Genomic DNA, 15,900 nt, shown 5'->3' with positions numbered 1-15,900 from the left:
AGTTAACAAATAGAGAGCGGTGTGTGTGTGTGTGTGTGTCTAAGAACACCTCCCTCCATTAAGCTCACTAATGCAATGAATGGCGTCGGAGAGCTGCGGCGAGGGGAGAAATAGTGTTGAGACGGAGGCGAATACAAACGGATAAGGAGGGAGATAGGGGAGAAAACCAAAGCTCAGCTGATTTATTCCTTCAGTCATCTTCAAATATGACGCAGTTCTGAAAATATATAGAAAATCCCCTCAGATTTAGGCTCCCCTGCTCCCCTGCTCCCCGATTCTTGTTTATATTTACACCCAGACTGCTTATGCTTCCTTTTTTTTGGGAGGTTTGTGTACAGTACAGGCGCTGGCTGTTCTTAGTCATCGCCGCGCCGTCTTCATTTGCATTTTAATACGCCTTCCCTTTCCTTTCTTCTTTCAGGATCCAGAGTAGCTATGCGGCTCTACAGAGGATCAACCAGGATTTGGAGGACAAGATGCACCGGGCGGTAAGAGAAGAAGCATCTCTCAGTCTGAAACTTCCATAAAGAAAACTGTCTGAGCTCAGCTGTCAGAACACACACATATACTGTTGATTAGTGCAATATTTAAATGTGGTGTCTCTCTTGCTGGGTCTAAAAGTCTAAATGATAGCGGTGCCTTTGCTTTATAGTACCTATGCAGTCATTATGTAGTATTTTAAGTTGTCTTGCAGAATCCTAATGGACTCTCATAAAACATTAATGAGTGTGAGGGAGATCTTTGATCCCATTCGCACACACACACCTGCATGAGTACGCTTGAGTATATGCCGGCCTGCACTGCACACACACACACACATAGAGAGAGAGAGAGACGGAGCTGTGGAACATGCGACCCCTTGCTTGACCCACAATCAGGTATTGGAGAACATGAAGCAGTGTAGTTACTAGGAAACCGCAGCTTACATTTCAAAGCATCTGCTTTGGTCGCTTCTACTTCCCTCAGATTCTACCGAGGAAGAGAAGGAAATGTATTACTTCTCAACCTATGATGCCCAGTGCCCTTTAACCTCTTGGGGGAACCAAATGTTGGGACAGTAGAGTCTGCAGCCAAACACACCAACGTGTTCATATGTGCTCAAACCCAAATGTGCGGCCCGTATCTGTCAACTTAAATCAATGATCCTATTATTTGGAACCATGCTGAGACGTTTTGGCTCTGGCTGAAAGGAAATACGAGTGGAAAAGTGCCAGGCCAAGAAAGACAAAATATCAATAAACACACAAGCTCTTAATCCTCAAATACAGTGATGATAAGGAATGAATGGCGTAATGATAAAACACGACCTTATGGTAGCAGATCTCTCTCTCTCTCTCTCTCACACACACACTGTGCATGGAGGGGGTCTGGCCTAAGAAAATGAGAAATCTGCAAGAATCGATTAGAACACACCTGTTTAGCAACAGAAGCCCCCTCGTCTCACTCAAAGCAATTACACGATAAAAGACAGAGAGCGCAATCAATGTCCAGAGTAATTGGTCTAACCTGCGTTGCATCGCCGCGTTAGAAAACTATCACCCACCCTCTGCTGCTCTGATCACCTCTGCTGCAGCTGTCCAATCACGTTTCAAGCGGCGAGCGTTTCACTCCTGGCAGCCTCTGTTTGGACCCCATCAAGCAGCATCAGGGCGGCAGATGAGCCGGCTTAACAGCGAGCTGTGACGTTACGACTTATCTCGGCTAAACAGCAGTGTAATTTCATTTAAAGAGCGCGGATAGAAACTGAGTGAAACTATTACTGAACCTGCCATCACGTGCTTGAATATTGACCCTCGGCTCATTAAGTCCTGGTCTGCAATAACATCCTTTCTATAGGTGGACATGAAATATTCCACCTCCTTCCTTCTACCATAATAAGTATGACAGAAAGACAAAGGTGGATGCATTGATTGACGTATACTTCTTTGAATGGCTAAATGTGGTTCATGTGGATTCGTGCAGGGTTGTTGGGCGTTTGAAGCATGAGAACAACAATCAATCACCTCTAACATGAAATACAGTGTGTTCACGGCAGAGCCTTTTACAGAAGCACCTGCACTCTGTCATTTGTGATGATTCGATGTTATTCTTCATTCTTTGTCATACGGCGAAAGAGACAAACGCTCTAAAATCACATTGATCATTTCTCTCTCTCACCCACTCTCTCTGTCTCACACACGCACAGACACACACACGTCAACACACTCTAGTCATGTGAAAATGATTTTGAAAACTGCTGCTCTTTCAAAGGGCTCGCTCGTGGAGAAAAGCGCCTCGCTGTAGCGAATCGGCCTTCGTGGCAGAAGACAGTATGGGATTCATTGGGATTGCCATTTCTTTTGATGTCGCGTCATGCAAAGGCGTTTCAAAGGGGGGGGGATATGTTCCATTGTAGAAGACAGCCGAGGCAGGCAGCTATAGCGACAAAAAGCGGCTCCAATCAAATCGGGCACGTAATTAAAAGTGCTGAGTGTCTGAAACTGGCAAGGTCAACGGAAAAACAAGAGAAAGAATGAAAGTATTTCATACGCGAGCAATGAGGAAGATTAACACCTGGGAGAACTGGAAGCACGTCGGAGCAGCTGCGTTCGACGAGCGGGGGAGAAGAAACGACGTCATTCTGATCCGCGGTGAAGATATAACGCGCTGGAGATAAAGATAATACGTTTTCAGTTGTCGTGATGCACCGGTTTATTATCCAGCCGTCACCTAACATCACCTTTGCTGGAGCATAATGTTGCTTATGGCTCCGTAAAGGTTCAATTTATTCTTTTGAGGCTCTTCCAAGACGGCGCTGGCACAGGCAGAAAAGACATATTTGCATACAGTGCCAGGTAGAGAGTGTGTGTGTGTGTGTGTGTGTGTGTGTGTGTGTGTGTGTGTGTGTGTGTGTGTGTGTGTCTGCTGTAACAAAAGAGCTGAACTATGACTGAAGAATATAGAAAAGAGATGAAACTATGGATTCTCACAGGGAAGATAGAACGGTAATAAGCCTAGAAATAGTTGCACTTGGATGTGATGTAACTGAAACTCTTCACATATTGTAGAAATACAAGTCGCTGTCCGTGGTGCTGAAAGGCTTTGAATTGTTTCCATGTGGCTCTTTAGTTTCCAAACTTTAATGACTTGTGGTTTTGTTATCAAGACGCCATCTTATCCAAACTAAATGAACCCGTCCACTTACAAGAGCTGATTGTGTCCTAGCAATGGGCTCAAAACAATATGAAGCAAGAAACCAAACTATAAACTCGACATTTTATTAAACCTGCTCGTCTCTTCAGCCTAATTGTTGCCTGGGTACATCACCGCAAAGAAGACAACGCCCATGGAACAACGTACTGGGTGTAAATTAAGGACAAAACCCGTGGAACATTTATGTAAATGTTTTGTTCTGCGTATGCTTTGTTCATATTTAATAGTTTTGCTCTCGCCTATGTAATAATTCAAATGTAAATGTAGAAAATGTTCTATAACAGACGCAGAACGCTATTATGTATTTTCACCTCGTCTTAATTCTAATTTTGACACCTACCCTAGAATAGAATGAATTACCATATAATTATAGCGTTCGCTGCATTATAGTTTCCTGGGCAACGTAGCCTGGATTCACAAGTTACCAGGTTGGATGCATACCACCCTCCACCAGGCTAAAAATACCACTCACTATTGAAAAGTACTTGTTGTGTATAAATGATATTTCTACCCCGACGCATTAATCTTGCTTATGTCACAAGATTCATCAGAGGCTCTAAACTTCCTCCCAGGAGGCTGCCATCAGCTCCTTCTTGGCCGAGGCTCTATAAAATAAATATTAAGATGATCAATAGTATCTGATTGAGGATCAATGTCGTTTAGTTGCCTAGTTTATCATGCGTGGCGATACCAGACAAGTAATTGTTTGTGCCGGTGACAGCTCCTCTAAATATAATAAATGAATTTAATGAAGTGGTATTGCAATTCGAGCGTGAAGAATACAATGGTGTGTGTTTATTTGAGAAGAGAACTGCAAAATAGAATGAAACTGACTTTATTCTAAGCTGTAATACTACTAGGACGAGGACGAGGACGACCTTATTACTTCCTTGTGCGTAGCTGTGATGCGTGAAAGGTGTGAAAGGCATAATGAATTAGATGAGTTAGGAACACGTGTCTGACAGGTGTGCATACACGTCTGTGTGTGTGTGTTGCTCTGTGTTCCTCAGCGAGGAGCATCGAGGTCTGCTCTGTGCTACACTAATTAGTGTGATCGCAGTACAGTCGTTAGTCATAACTCTTCCAACGGCGAGAGCAAATTACACTTGGGAGAGTTGTGTTACCCAGCAGATGTGAGATGCATGTAATCATTTACTGCTGCTTCTTTCTGGAGCTTCGAAAAACAAGCATGGAATTAATATTACACACACACACACACTCACACACACACACTCACACTCACACTCACGCTCACACACGCACACTTCACAAGTTTGAGCAGAAATTACATACATTAAACGACCGCCGCTTCCCAAATTATACAAGATCGCATCGATTTTCTCCTGTCAACCGGCATTCATTCATTTTAGTTTGCAGTTAAAAAAAAATCATCTCTGACAGCTTTGACATTTCAGCCAGACGGTTAATCCATCACAGTAACTAATTTCATGTTTTTCCATCAGCTTTTTGTTAGTAAGTGCTAACACAGGTGTCAACAGGGAGCGGCAGATTCTGCTCTGTTCATTACGGCCTGATGCCCAATCTGGAGAACGTCTTAGGAAAGGCTGAAGTTGAACTAGAGAATAGACAAGAAATAGCATCTTCGTGGAGGAAGGTGCTTATCTAAGGTGCCATAAGCCCGAAACTCTTCTTTGATACTGTTTGATATTTCATTAAGCAAAACAGTTTTAGCCCAGAATGGAGTTTTCTCCCCTGCTGTGTCTACAGTAATTGCATCTCCTGGGATTTGGGCTTCATTTATTGTCTAGTGAAGAATCTCCAGCAGATGTGGTGAGGGGTGTTTTTCACTCGCCATACAATTCTTACTACGATTCATCCAATCTTGTGAACTCAATAACCTAAATTAAACCTCGAGAACTTTTAAACGTCACATTATTAAGCGAAGTCAGGGTGTATCCTGGTTCAGTAATAGCAGGAAGGCTGTGAAATACTCCACAAACTTTCATCACCCCTCCTCTGCTGGTTCAAGCTCCGTAAAATACATGGATTATAAACACGTATATGAGCTTTCCTTGACGCTGTTCTACTGTATGTGTGTCCCAGCTGATAAGAGCATCTTGGTATCAGCTTGTGTATCCAACACAGTCTGACTACAGGAGATGGTAACAAAAATCAAGGCGCACAGCTCTGACTCATCCCCCGGCCATAACACTGCAATTAAAGCTAGACTTCATCCATCTGTCCGTATATATAAAAAAATAAAAAAAGGTCATGTTCAACATTATTAATCCTGTTATCATTGCTCAGGTAGAGCCTCAGTGTGATGGAAGAGGTAATAGTTTGACTGTGTAAATGAGGGTTAGGGAAGTCAGAGACTCTGCTTCAGGAGAAAAATGATTCTGTCTTTCTAAGTGGTGAATGAGTTTAAAAACACACACACACACACACAAACACACGTGTCGTTTTCAGTTTAACTGCACGATTAAGGGCCTCTGTGTGATTTACAGTATTTAAGTCAAACTGTTTCCTACCCTGAACACACTCCAAACCCCACTCCAAAGTCTGCGTCCATATGAATGACCTGCTGTTATGAATGTGCGACAGTCCCAGAGAATGTAATTATTATGTTAATTATACCTGCAGCTATAATCCTTGAGAGCTGCGATGTCCTACAGTGCTTATATAACTTTCATTTGATTGTATCGTCTCTTTCCCTTCATAATATCAGATCAAATGACTCTCCTGTGGGTTCCTGTTGAAATGATCCTTGGAACAATATAATGTTGATGTCCAAAGGTATCATCCAGAGCGATTAAGCTCTCTTACTTCAGAGCCCGCCAGAAATTTGATAGCTCCATTAAACTCAGGTCTCGTGTGTGAAGGAAAGGGAGGCGAGCTGTGAATTCCAGCTGAGGAGCAAAGATACAGGTGGCAGTTTACGATCAGGCTCATACCTCCACCAAGACCCCAGCGGTCCTTTAATTATGACTCTGTCTCTCTCAATGATTAATTTCAACAGGTTATTGCCTAGATGGATGGAATGCAGTAATATTCCTTGTCCGGATCTTTGGGAGAAATTTCCTGGATTCAGATCCGGATCGGCACCAAAGTTGCACTGAAAAACAAACTAAATAACTCCCTTGGCCAACATAAAAACCATTATATCAACCAACTAATTGCATAAAGTAACTACACGAAAGATCTGTAGCATTCCCTAATATGGTCACAAACGGAAATGCTGAGAAATGAGTGTCAGAGAGCGACATGTCTGAGCAGCTGATTAATGAGACCATAACACAATTAGATTGGAATATGAATGCAGCTGTATTGCTTAAAACTAACATTATTTGCCACCTACTACATTGGCTCTGCAACCCCCTGTATTTCAAAACAATCACCGCCATAGGGAGATTATAGGAGAGACGAGAGGGAGGACAAGCGAAAGCTCAGAGCTCTGTAATTTGTCAGGTGGTATGTGACAGAGGGCTCACAATTACCGTGAGTGTGTGTGTGTGTGTGTGTGTGTGTGTGTGTGTGTGTGTGTGTAAAGAGAGAAAGAGACAGTTGGAGTAACACGTGAAAGAAATCCCAATTTGTAAGTCAATTACGCTATGCGACTAAAGCCTCAACATTGGCCCCTACAGGCTGCAATGTTTATTACATCGGGTAATATGGATTGTAGGTATGTTTAAAAGCCCCCTAAAATTGGAGAACATTTTTTTTAAATATAACTTACATGATAAAAGAGGAAAGTTCATAATGTGCCCAAAATTGAAAAGGATCATTTTCTCTCAGAAGGAGCAGAAGTGTGCTGAGGAACGCCCATAGCTATCTGCCCATTAGATTGTGATATGTGACAGTGATTATGTGAAGATTGGTCCTGATGGTGGCACTAGAGGAAAGGTCAGAGGGTCATTAAAATCATTATGAATCATCCTCGGGGGCTTGCAAACACCCATAATGCATTTAATGACAATCTGACCTGTGGTTGTGCAGACCGACTGACAGACATCAGCATTATCGGGCAAACAAAAGCCGCCTGTCACTCCAGGACAGTCAGCCTCTATTTTTGACACTAATCCCTGGAAAATGGAATGACAGTTTACTTTGTCTTACCCTCTCTCTCCTTCTCACTCGTTTTATTTTCATCTTTTTCAACCCCTCGTTTGTCTTCTTCTGTATCTGAGAGTAATTGATTTGATACGAGCTCTGGCAACTGTAATCTTCTTTTAATTAAGACCTGCTGCTGGCACCGGCTCCGGTCTGGTAGTGACTTACGGCTCTCTTCCTCTCATTTGTCTTCCCCTCCTCCTCTATGATCTTATTTTCCTCCAACTTTGGCTTCACCTCTCTCTCGTATCACTCTGCCCTTCCTGCCTCTCATCTCTCGATCCACTCTATCTACCTCTGCCATCCTTTGCAGTCTCAGCACCACGAGGAGGAAAAGAGAGCCCTCAGCCGAGAGATCATCGTCCTCAACAACCACCTCATGGAGGCCAAGCTCACCATTAATAAACTCAGAGAGGACAACGTAAGTACTACTAGATGCCTCACGATGGACGTTTGAAGCAACGTCACAATCTGAAGTATGTGAACATTGTTGTCAAATGAGATGCAATTGAGCATATGGCCAAATTACATATCGCCTACAGGTCCACAAATTATCCACTTTGCCTGAGGCGTTCAGGGTCTGTGAAGTTCTTGGGGCCTGAGGCGATCACTCAGTAAACCAGTCCGGGTATCAGTAATGCATCAATTGTCTTGGGAAATCATAGCAAACATAAAACATAAGCTATTTATATCAAGCAGGGTGGAACAATTGATTGTTTTTATGTCGAAAGTACATTTTTAGTATAACTTTTATTTCTTAAAGCCAACTACCACAAATTAGAACCAGACAAGTGATAGTAGCCAATGTGTGTGTGTTGAATCTGAATGAGGCTCTTGCATTGACGAGTTGAGGGTCTGAACTAGCAGCATCAATATTTGAGCCACAGGCACAGCTCGTCTTCAAAATCAAACACCTTCTACATCTTCTTCATCATCAAGTCTCCAAACTTCCGAATTACCTAATTTTCCCATTCTCCATGAAGCTACACGAGCTGAGAAGTTTGAATGTCAGCCGCAGCTCTGTGGCATCCAGAATATTTGTGCTTTAAGGAGCCACAGCAGATAGAGGAATTAACGCTAAGCTGGTGAGTGTTTTACAGCGATTATTTTGAAATCAATTGGCTCCTCTGGGCTGCCAAGAGTTGGTGTTGGGGCTCTGTAGATCTGAGCTCAGGGGCATGTGGCAATCCGGGTGTCTTACTTTCTTTGAGGCGATTTCACTGGTTTATCTACTCGGGGCCCAGCAGGTTAGATTTTTTTGCTTTGGTCTACAATAAGCTGTAGTGCTCCTGAGGTTCTGAGGTGGAGGTTGTTTTTATGGGGACAATCCCTCCAGATCCTATCAGGTTGATTGGAGTCAAGGTTCATTTTTAGTGAAGGGAGAATTTGTCCAACCGGAGCTGCCAGGTCAGTCATTTCCCCAAGCAGCAAATGGCCTTCTACATACTTTAAATCCCCGAAAAACATCACCATTCTAGTCACATATTCAGATCCCGAGATGAAAATCAGTACTGTTTCACTTGACCCTCAGTTTAAATAGAGAAACTAGATGAAGACCCCTCATAAGACCTCCTAGAAGCTGATTCTCAGTCAGCTGGAACCACATCTACCCCCCAACAGACAACCCCAGGAGAAACACACCACAGAGCTTACAGTAACTAAGACCTCATAAGGGTCTTAGAGGTCTTTTTGTATGACTCACAATAACTACAGGGAGCCCAAATATCCCCTGGTGACAAAATGAAAAGAAAGAATGTGACTGAATGTGCAGACAGTCGCTGAAGCCGTCAGACAGGAGGCTTTGATGTTGCTGAAAGTAAAGTCAAGGCTGTGGTGGTGTAGAGGAACAAAACGATGGCTGAAGAGGAAGAACTAGGCTGATTTAAGAGGAGGAAGGGGGAAAAAAAAGGCATGCATACATCTAAAGACAGAGACGGAGCAAAACGTTTTAAAACATATATTATAAAAACGTATGTGACAATATCTATTATTATCTCTCTCTATAAAAAGACCCTGTGAAAGAGACAACTAATGCTGCATACGCTTCTTTGGGTAGAAGGTGGGCGGCCTTTTTCTGGCAACTGGGATATAATTAGCATAGAGTGTGGAAGGTGGATAGACGATGTATTACGAATAGAAAAGTTATGTGGAGTTATTAAGCTGCTGCAAACCTCTAATGGTCCGACTGAGCTCAGGGGCTGAAAGTTTAAACAATAGACGTAAAATTCTACTAGCTTCAGCAGATGGATTACAGGCTTGTTCCTTTAATCGCACATTCTCTATACAATGTACCTACAATATTTATTATGCAAAAGACATTTTAGGGAAGTGCCCTTTAATTATAAACTAATTAAGCCACAGTTATCAGTCTGTGATCTAAATCCTTACAGGTTTGGTCCCAGTAGACATTTGCAATCAGGACTTGATCAAACTACCAAAGGAAAACATCCACAGCATAAATTTAGTGATGGGAAATCTTTGTGCCACTGACAGGATCTTTATAAGAAAGACTGCAACCTGGCCGCCCAGCTGCTGCAGTGCTCCAAGTCTCACTACAGAGCCCACAAGCTGTCCGAGGTGAGTTCAGCACGACGTACGCATGAATATGATAATGTTTGAATGCAATAACACAGGGTTCATTTGTGTTGGGTTTGAAACTCAAAATTATGACTATTTGTATTGCAGAAGATGTTAAAACTCTGTAAAAATGTATTTTGCCACACTGATGAAATGCTGCAAAGAATCAAAATTCAGCTCCTCACTCGATCTCCATCATATCCATTACTGAACTATTTGCAAGCTAAAGCCCTGATGTATTTGTGGCTGTGTCATTAAAAGTCCTGTGATTTCTGCACATTAAGGCAGAGTCAGTGTTCACAGCCTCTTCAGTCAGACTGATGAAGGTCTGCTGTCTGAAACACCATCTGTGTGATTTGCACCCTGTCTGCATAATGAATGAACCGAGCCTGGACTGAAACCACAGCTCGTTCACAAAGGTTAAGAGCTAAAGTTACACTTTCCAGCAGGGCTCGATAACTGGCTATGGTTGAGTATTTTAAATCAAAACATTTTATTCACATTTGTCATAATAATAATAAAATAAAAGAGAACTGTCCTATCAAAACATAGCCCTCTGAAATATTGCATTTATTATTTAAATATCTATTTAAAAAATGTAAAAACCAAAAGTGGCAAATATGAACAAATATCTTATAGCAGAAAGACAAAAGCAATAAGTTGTGATGATCTAAAATGAAGATGATCAGTGTAAGAATAAAAGCAACAGCACCTGATCTTTACACGGTCACATGGATTCATCCTGCAGAACTGTGAGGCGGTTAATTAAGATCTGCCTGAGATATCAGTTAATGCTGAGCTTGCTTTCATGGAGCACATACAGTAATAGGCTATATTATCTTGTGTTCACCCCCACAGCTTCACCTACTTTCCATATCTGTTCCCTATGGGAGAAGCAGCAGTTGCTATAAATAGCTTGGTCTTTAAAAAAAAGGGGGGGAGGAGGGGGGTGCGTTATTTTATTCCTTCTTAACAAAGCCAAGTCAGTATTTCATCTTTCTTTCTTTTCCCAGCTGGAGACCCTGAGCACAAGTTTAATTTGAATCTGAAGCTTTTCCCCACAGAACTGAATATGTGTTTGATGGTAGACAGAAGAAGGAGACAGAGAGAGAGAGAGAGAGAGAGAGAGAGAGAGAGAGAGAGAGAGAGAGAGGGAGAGAGAGAGAGAGAGAGAGAGAGAGAGAGAGACAGGCACACGTTGAGGCCTTTTGGTTGAAAGAAGAGAAGAGAGAGATGAAAGGATAAAGAAAGAAGGCGTAAACTCAGTGTGACTGCGGCCAGATTTTTAATAGGCAGACACAACCAGTTCTGAAACTGGCAGAGGCTGTTTCCACAAACACCAGCCAGTCAAACACGGACAGATTGTGTGTGTGTGTGTGTGTGTGTGTGTGTGTGTGTGTGTGTGTGTGTGTCTTTGTGAGGCAGAAAACGAAGGAAGAGACCGTGAAGGAAAAGTGTGCGTCCAAGAAAGTTAAATATAGAACAACCAAACCGTCATTCGTATTTATGGAATAAGCACAAAATGAGGAACAAGAGAGACCAAGATTGCACTGGGAACAAAACAAACAAACAAATAAATAAATAAATAAATCTTGTGTTCAGCAATTTTCTGACAAGTTCATTAGGAGGACCAAGTAGCGCGGCTCCCCCCGGGGGACGCATGAACTGGTCTGGACTGTGATTGGTTTCGCAAGAATGAATTGCTTTCTAAACCAGAACTATAGATTGAGATCGTGGAGGAGCTGCACCAAAAATAGCCCTTCTGCAGTTTCATAAAGAAGAGAGTACTTCAGATTCAACATTGATGACATAAATAATAATAACACTGACTCTTCCTCAGCAACTGCCACATTGTTTTGCAAAACTTCTACAGAGTTTGCGTTTATCATTTTGTCTTACTGCCATCTTCCTCTGCTGTTATTGTCCATCGTCTGTTTTTGGATGTTCTTCTTAATCTCTCTCTCTGTCCCAGCTGCCACTAGATTTCCAAGAACGGATTAGCTCCCACATTGAGAAACATAATCGGGATAGTGGCGTAACCATGTCGGTGTGTCACTCCAAATACTCCGACGCTGTGCCGACGTCCCTTATTGCCAAGGTCTTGCAAAAACCCGAGCCAGGAAGTAGTAGCCCTGTAACACGCTCACCAAGCCCACAACCCCAAGATGGAGACTTCCTGACAGCAACGGGAAGCACCGATCACCTGAATCGCCGTGTCGCGTGCAAGACCTCCGACCTGTACTGCAGTGATACCGCTCTCTACTGCCCAGAGCGCTGGCAGGACACAGAGCGCAGGCAGAGCATCGACCTCCATGACGCTGGTCTGATCCAACTCCATGCCCAGAACTCCACTGACAGCAACCCTGAAGAAGAGGCCTACCACTCAGGAAGTTTCTCCCACCACGAGCCCACGCCGTCCTTCTGCCATCACGATGACTTCGGCACAGCCTCCCTCCCCGCCTCCAGCTCCTACTCCAGCTTCAGCATTGCTTCCGATGACAAAGGGGGAGTAAGCGGAGGTTGCGGCCGCACCGCCAGCAGCACCTTATCCTCTTCCCACCAGGGTCTCTATATTGACTGGCGAGAGGGTGGCAGCGCGGAATACGAACGCAAAAGCTTGGCGGCTTACGATAAAGACAGTGCAAGTTTCCCCAAGTCCCGCAGTATCCAGCAAATGGTGACCCCCAGGAGCCCGCAGAAGGGCAACTCGCCGGCGTACACGCGGACGGCATCGTGCTTCAGTGAGCCATACCATCCCAGCAGCCCTCGCATGGCCTCTTCTCACAGCATGGGGTCCACCGCTGCGTTGGGGGTCCATGCACGTGGCAGAGGTCTGGACAGCACAGAAGACGTCCAGGTTCATGAAGTCCATGACCTGAGTAGCCGCTGGAGACAGCTCAGTGTGGAGGACATCAACACATTCTCGTCTTCCTATCAAAACATCACAGGTCGTGTCTCTCCATACAGCTTCTCTGAGCGTCACTTTGTCATGGGCCCTTCCAGTAAGATCAAAGGTGCTCTCTACAGCAGCTTCCATGAAGGAGATGATGTCTTCCACGGACATGCGCTGGACCAATGTTTTGCCGTTGGTGCCCCTTCGCCCAGCCGCAGTCCCAAACATCCTGGCATGGAGCATCGTAAACAGGAGAAAACCTCTGTGCTGTACAGAGCCAAGGAGGACAGCCAGGACTCTGAGTGCAGTCTGTTCCTCTCAGGGAGCCTGAATGAGAAGGAGAGCAGTGCGGGAGCCGCAGCCGCAGGTAGCAGCACTAAGAAGGACTACGTGAACCTGAGTGCAGACAGCTCAGCCGAGTCCTTACACCAAAGCTCATTAGAAGCCTCAAGTCTCCAACACTACCCCCCACCCAGGCCGAGCACCCGGCCTCGTCCCAGCTCCAGCTCCGCCCTCAGCGTCGGCCCTGCGCTCCCAAAGAAGACCTCTCCAAGATACCAAAAATTTGGCAGCACGGGACTGACCAGGAAGGACAGCTTGACAAAGGCGCAGCTGTATGGTACACTGCTGAACTGAGTGAAAAACTAAACTTTTCATTTTATGCATGATGATGATGATGATGATGATGATGATGATGACTACACCTAAGTTACTGTACTGTATGTCTCCAAGGTTCCCTGCAGCAAACACATACTTTGTGTGATGGGGTATTAAGGTGTTATTTTATGTATCTTAGCCAAGGCATGTTCCATGCAACACTTCTTTTCTACTGAGATACTGTACATGTGTCATGATACAGTGTAGCTACCTGAGAGCAGATATCCAGTATATTTTTGTTTAAGTCAAATTATTTTTCAGACAGTTTAGAGCCTCTAGGAAGAACACCATCATACTGTAGAAGACACACACTATCTGCTCCATCACTGATGTTACGGATTGTTAGAAAAACCAGCAAAAGATCATCACTTATTAATTTACTGTGTACAACATCGATAATGGAACAGGCATTGTGTAATGGGGCAACTTATTTAAGGTCTTGCGTAGGAAAGGCACATTTTTCCCTTAAACATACAGGACCCCATTGACTAAGGCGTTTCAGAGTTCTCCTGAACAAAATGCATGCACATAAACATGACCTGGAAAAAGAATTTAATATGGAAAATACCTAATAATGTGAACCCTGCCAACTGTAGAAAATATTCTCAAATATTCATGCAATTTTTAGCTTAGTTAGTGTGATTATTATCAAATTCTTTATGAATTACTCCCCATAGTTTGAGTTTCTTCCTGGTGCCAAATTCACACTTAAGCTCCAAACATTAGTGTTTGATTGTTGGAGCAATATCATCAAAACAAAGACATTAGCTAGCATAATAAACTCAATATAAGGCCAAATGAAGTGATGCGAATGAATTAACGAACACACAACAAACAGTAGCTGCATTTCTTATTTTTGTATCAAAATGAGAACAGAGCATAAATGAGGCTGTAGTAACTTCATACAAGGACACGGGAATTTGCCTTAATTCTCTTCAGTGACTGGAATCGTCTTCTTTTAGAGCATCTAGCAATTTGTATTGTGTACATACTGTATATCTATCTGCTACCACACACGTACACTGTCAGAGCATACTGTGTGTTATTCCTGTTAGATGTGACACATAAGGCGTCGGTTTCCCAGAGAAGGCTCACGTCTTCACCCGAGGGACTCTAGGTTTAATCCCGAGATCAAACTACCAGACAAATTTCCAACCCGTAAACGCTGTTATCATGAGTTTACAAAGCTGTAACAACACCAAAATAAAAGTGGTTGTTCTCCGAGACATAAGAAAAGCTTAAGCAGACAATTATCTAGGCAAGCTGGCAGCACTGCAGTATGAGCACAAAGGGGTCACCCTGAAAGTGAACTGAGAAAGAAACAACGAGAAGTACAGAAGGTAGAGTTTGCATTGTGCTTTTAAATCAGCATGCGCAAACTATGGCTATGTAAGGAACTAAACAAAGTATGTATATATACACAGGAAGAAGCAGAGGCATGGCGTCCTGTTGGCGAGTCAAAGATTCTTTCTTTTGTTAACGGAAGAGCCCCTCTTCTCTCACTGTGGTTCCCCTCCATAACGAGTTTCCCCTGTTGCCCCTTGACCTCAGACCCTCGCTGCTGTGTGAGGCCATCTGGAGACAGCCGATTACCTGCCATCCTCACTGGCAGGGAGGAGGAAAGAAGTGCAACGCTGCAACCTCTGTGCAGCCGGTGGCAGGGTGGCAGATTGGAGGGATTTGGTGTTGCCCGTAGAGCTCTATAGATCTGTGAGGAATGGTGACAGCGATAAGCTAAATAAGGAGGGAACTCGGCTTTGCCCTCTGGTAGTCACGGATAGATTTTTTGGGGGGGAACGCCATGCTTCTACCTTTCCCATTCCTGCAGATCCAGGTGGAAAAAGGCTCACAGCTGTTTGTTTTTAATGATTTTAAAGCTCTGTCTTTTCTTTTTGACTTTGTTACGTTCAGGAGGTAAAACGGTGTCACACAGGGCTCAGATGATGATGGTCCCAGATGATATGAGGAGGAATGTAACCAGGGGACTGCCACCATCTGCTCTGTGTTGAGAGAGTATTTTTTGTGGACATAATGTATAAAAAGAGATATAGCATACACATACACAAATGTTATTACAGTGTGGCCATTTTATCCTGGTTTGGTTAATGTTATCTTTATGGCATATTTGGACCCTGAATGCAGCGGAGACTGAAGTTGTTCTGTCCTGTCCCACCCAACCTGACCCCGTCTCCAGGGGCAACAGGTCAGCTGTCTATGTGTTGACATGTTTGTCCGTCTGATGCATGGTTATATAGTTTTGCTGTATGTTTATTTATTTAATAAAGATGAATGTTAGGAAAGACAACTTGTCCGCTTCAATGATGTAAGATCTAAGCTCAGTTTCTACAAATCTCACAAATATACAGTTTAGCCAATAAAAGAGTTCTAAAATAATTCTACACATTTGAATTTCAAAAACGATCACTTTGGTTATTTCTCCAACACCAACAAACCCAACGTTTTGTGACTTTTTCTATCAGTTTTATGAATTTTTGTCCTCATTTTCTTCT

At 43.5% G+C, this 15,900-nt stretch overlaps 1 protein-coding gene across 1 annotated transcript in view; it reads left to right on the top strand.

Annotated features, from left to right (window-relative positions):
* The window catches only part of begain (brain-enriched guanylate kinase-associated), a 25,416-nt gene extending 11,069 nt beyond the window's left edge, over positions 1–14,347 (top strand). The window contains exons 4-7 of the mRNA XM_076165568.1: positions 422–488; positions 7,577–7,684; positions 9,757–9,840; positions 11,813–14,347. Of these exons, the coding sequence (XP_076021683.1) occupies positions 422–488; positions 7,577–7,684; positions 9,757–9,840; positions 11,813–13,369 (1,816 nt within the window). The 3' untranslated portion in view covers positions 13,370–14,347. The remainder of the gene's footprint in view (positions 1–421; positions 489–7,576; positions 7,685–9,756; positions 9,841–11,812) is intronic.
* The last annotated feature ends 1,553 nt before the right edge of the window (positions 14,348–15,900 follow it).

This window comes from Genypterus blacodes, unplaced genomic scaffold, assembly GCF_046128005.1.
Source record: "Genypterus blacodes isolate CSIRO-AG114 ecotype Tasmania unplaced genomic scaffold, CSIRO-AGI_Gbla_v1 ptg000147l_1, whole genome shotgun sequence".
NCBI classification, from domain to species: Eukaryota; Metazoa; Chordata; class Actinopteri; order Ophidiiformes; family Ophidiidae; genus Genypterus; species Genypterus blacodes.
This window is presented reverse-complemented; position numbering and strand designations above follow the sequence as displayed.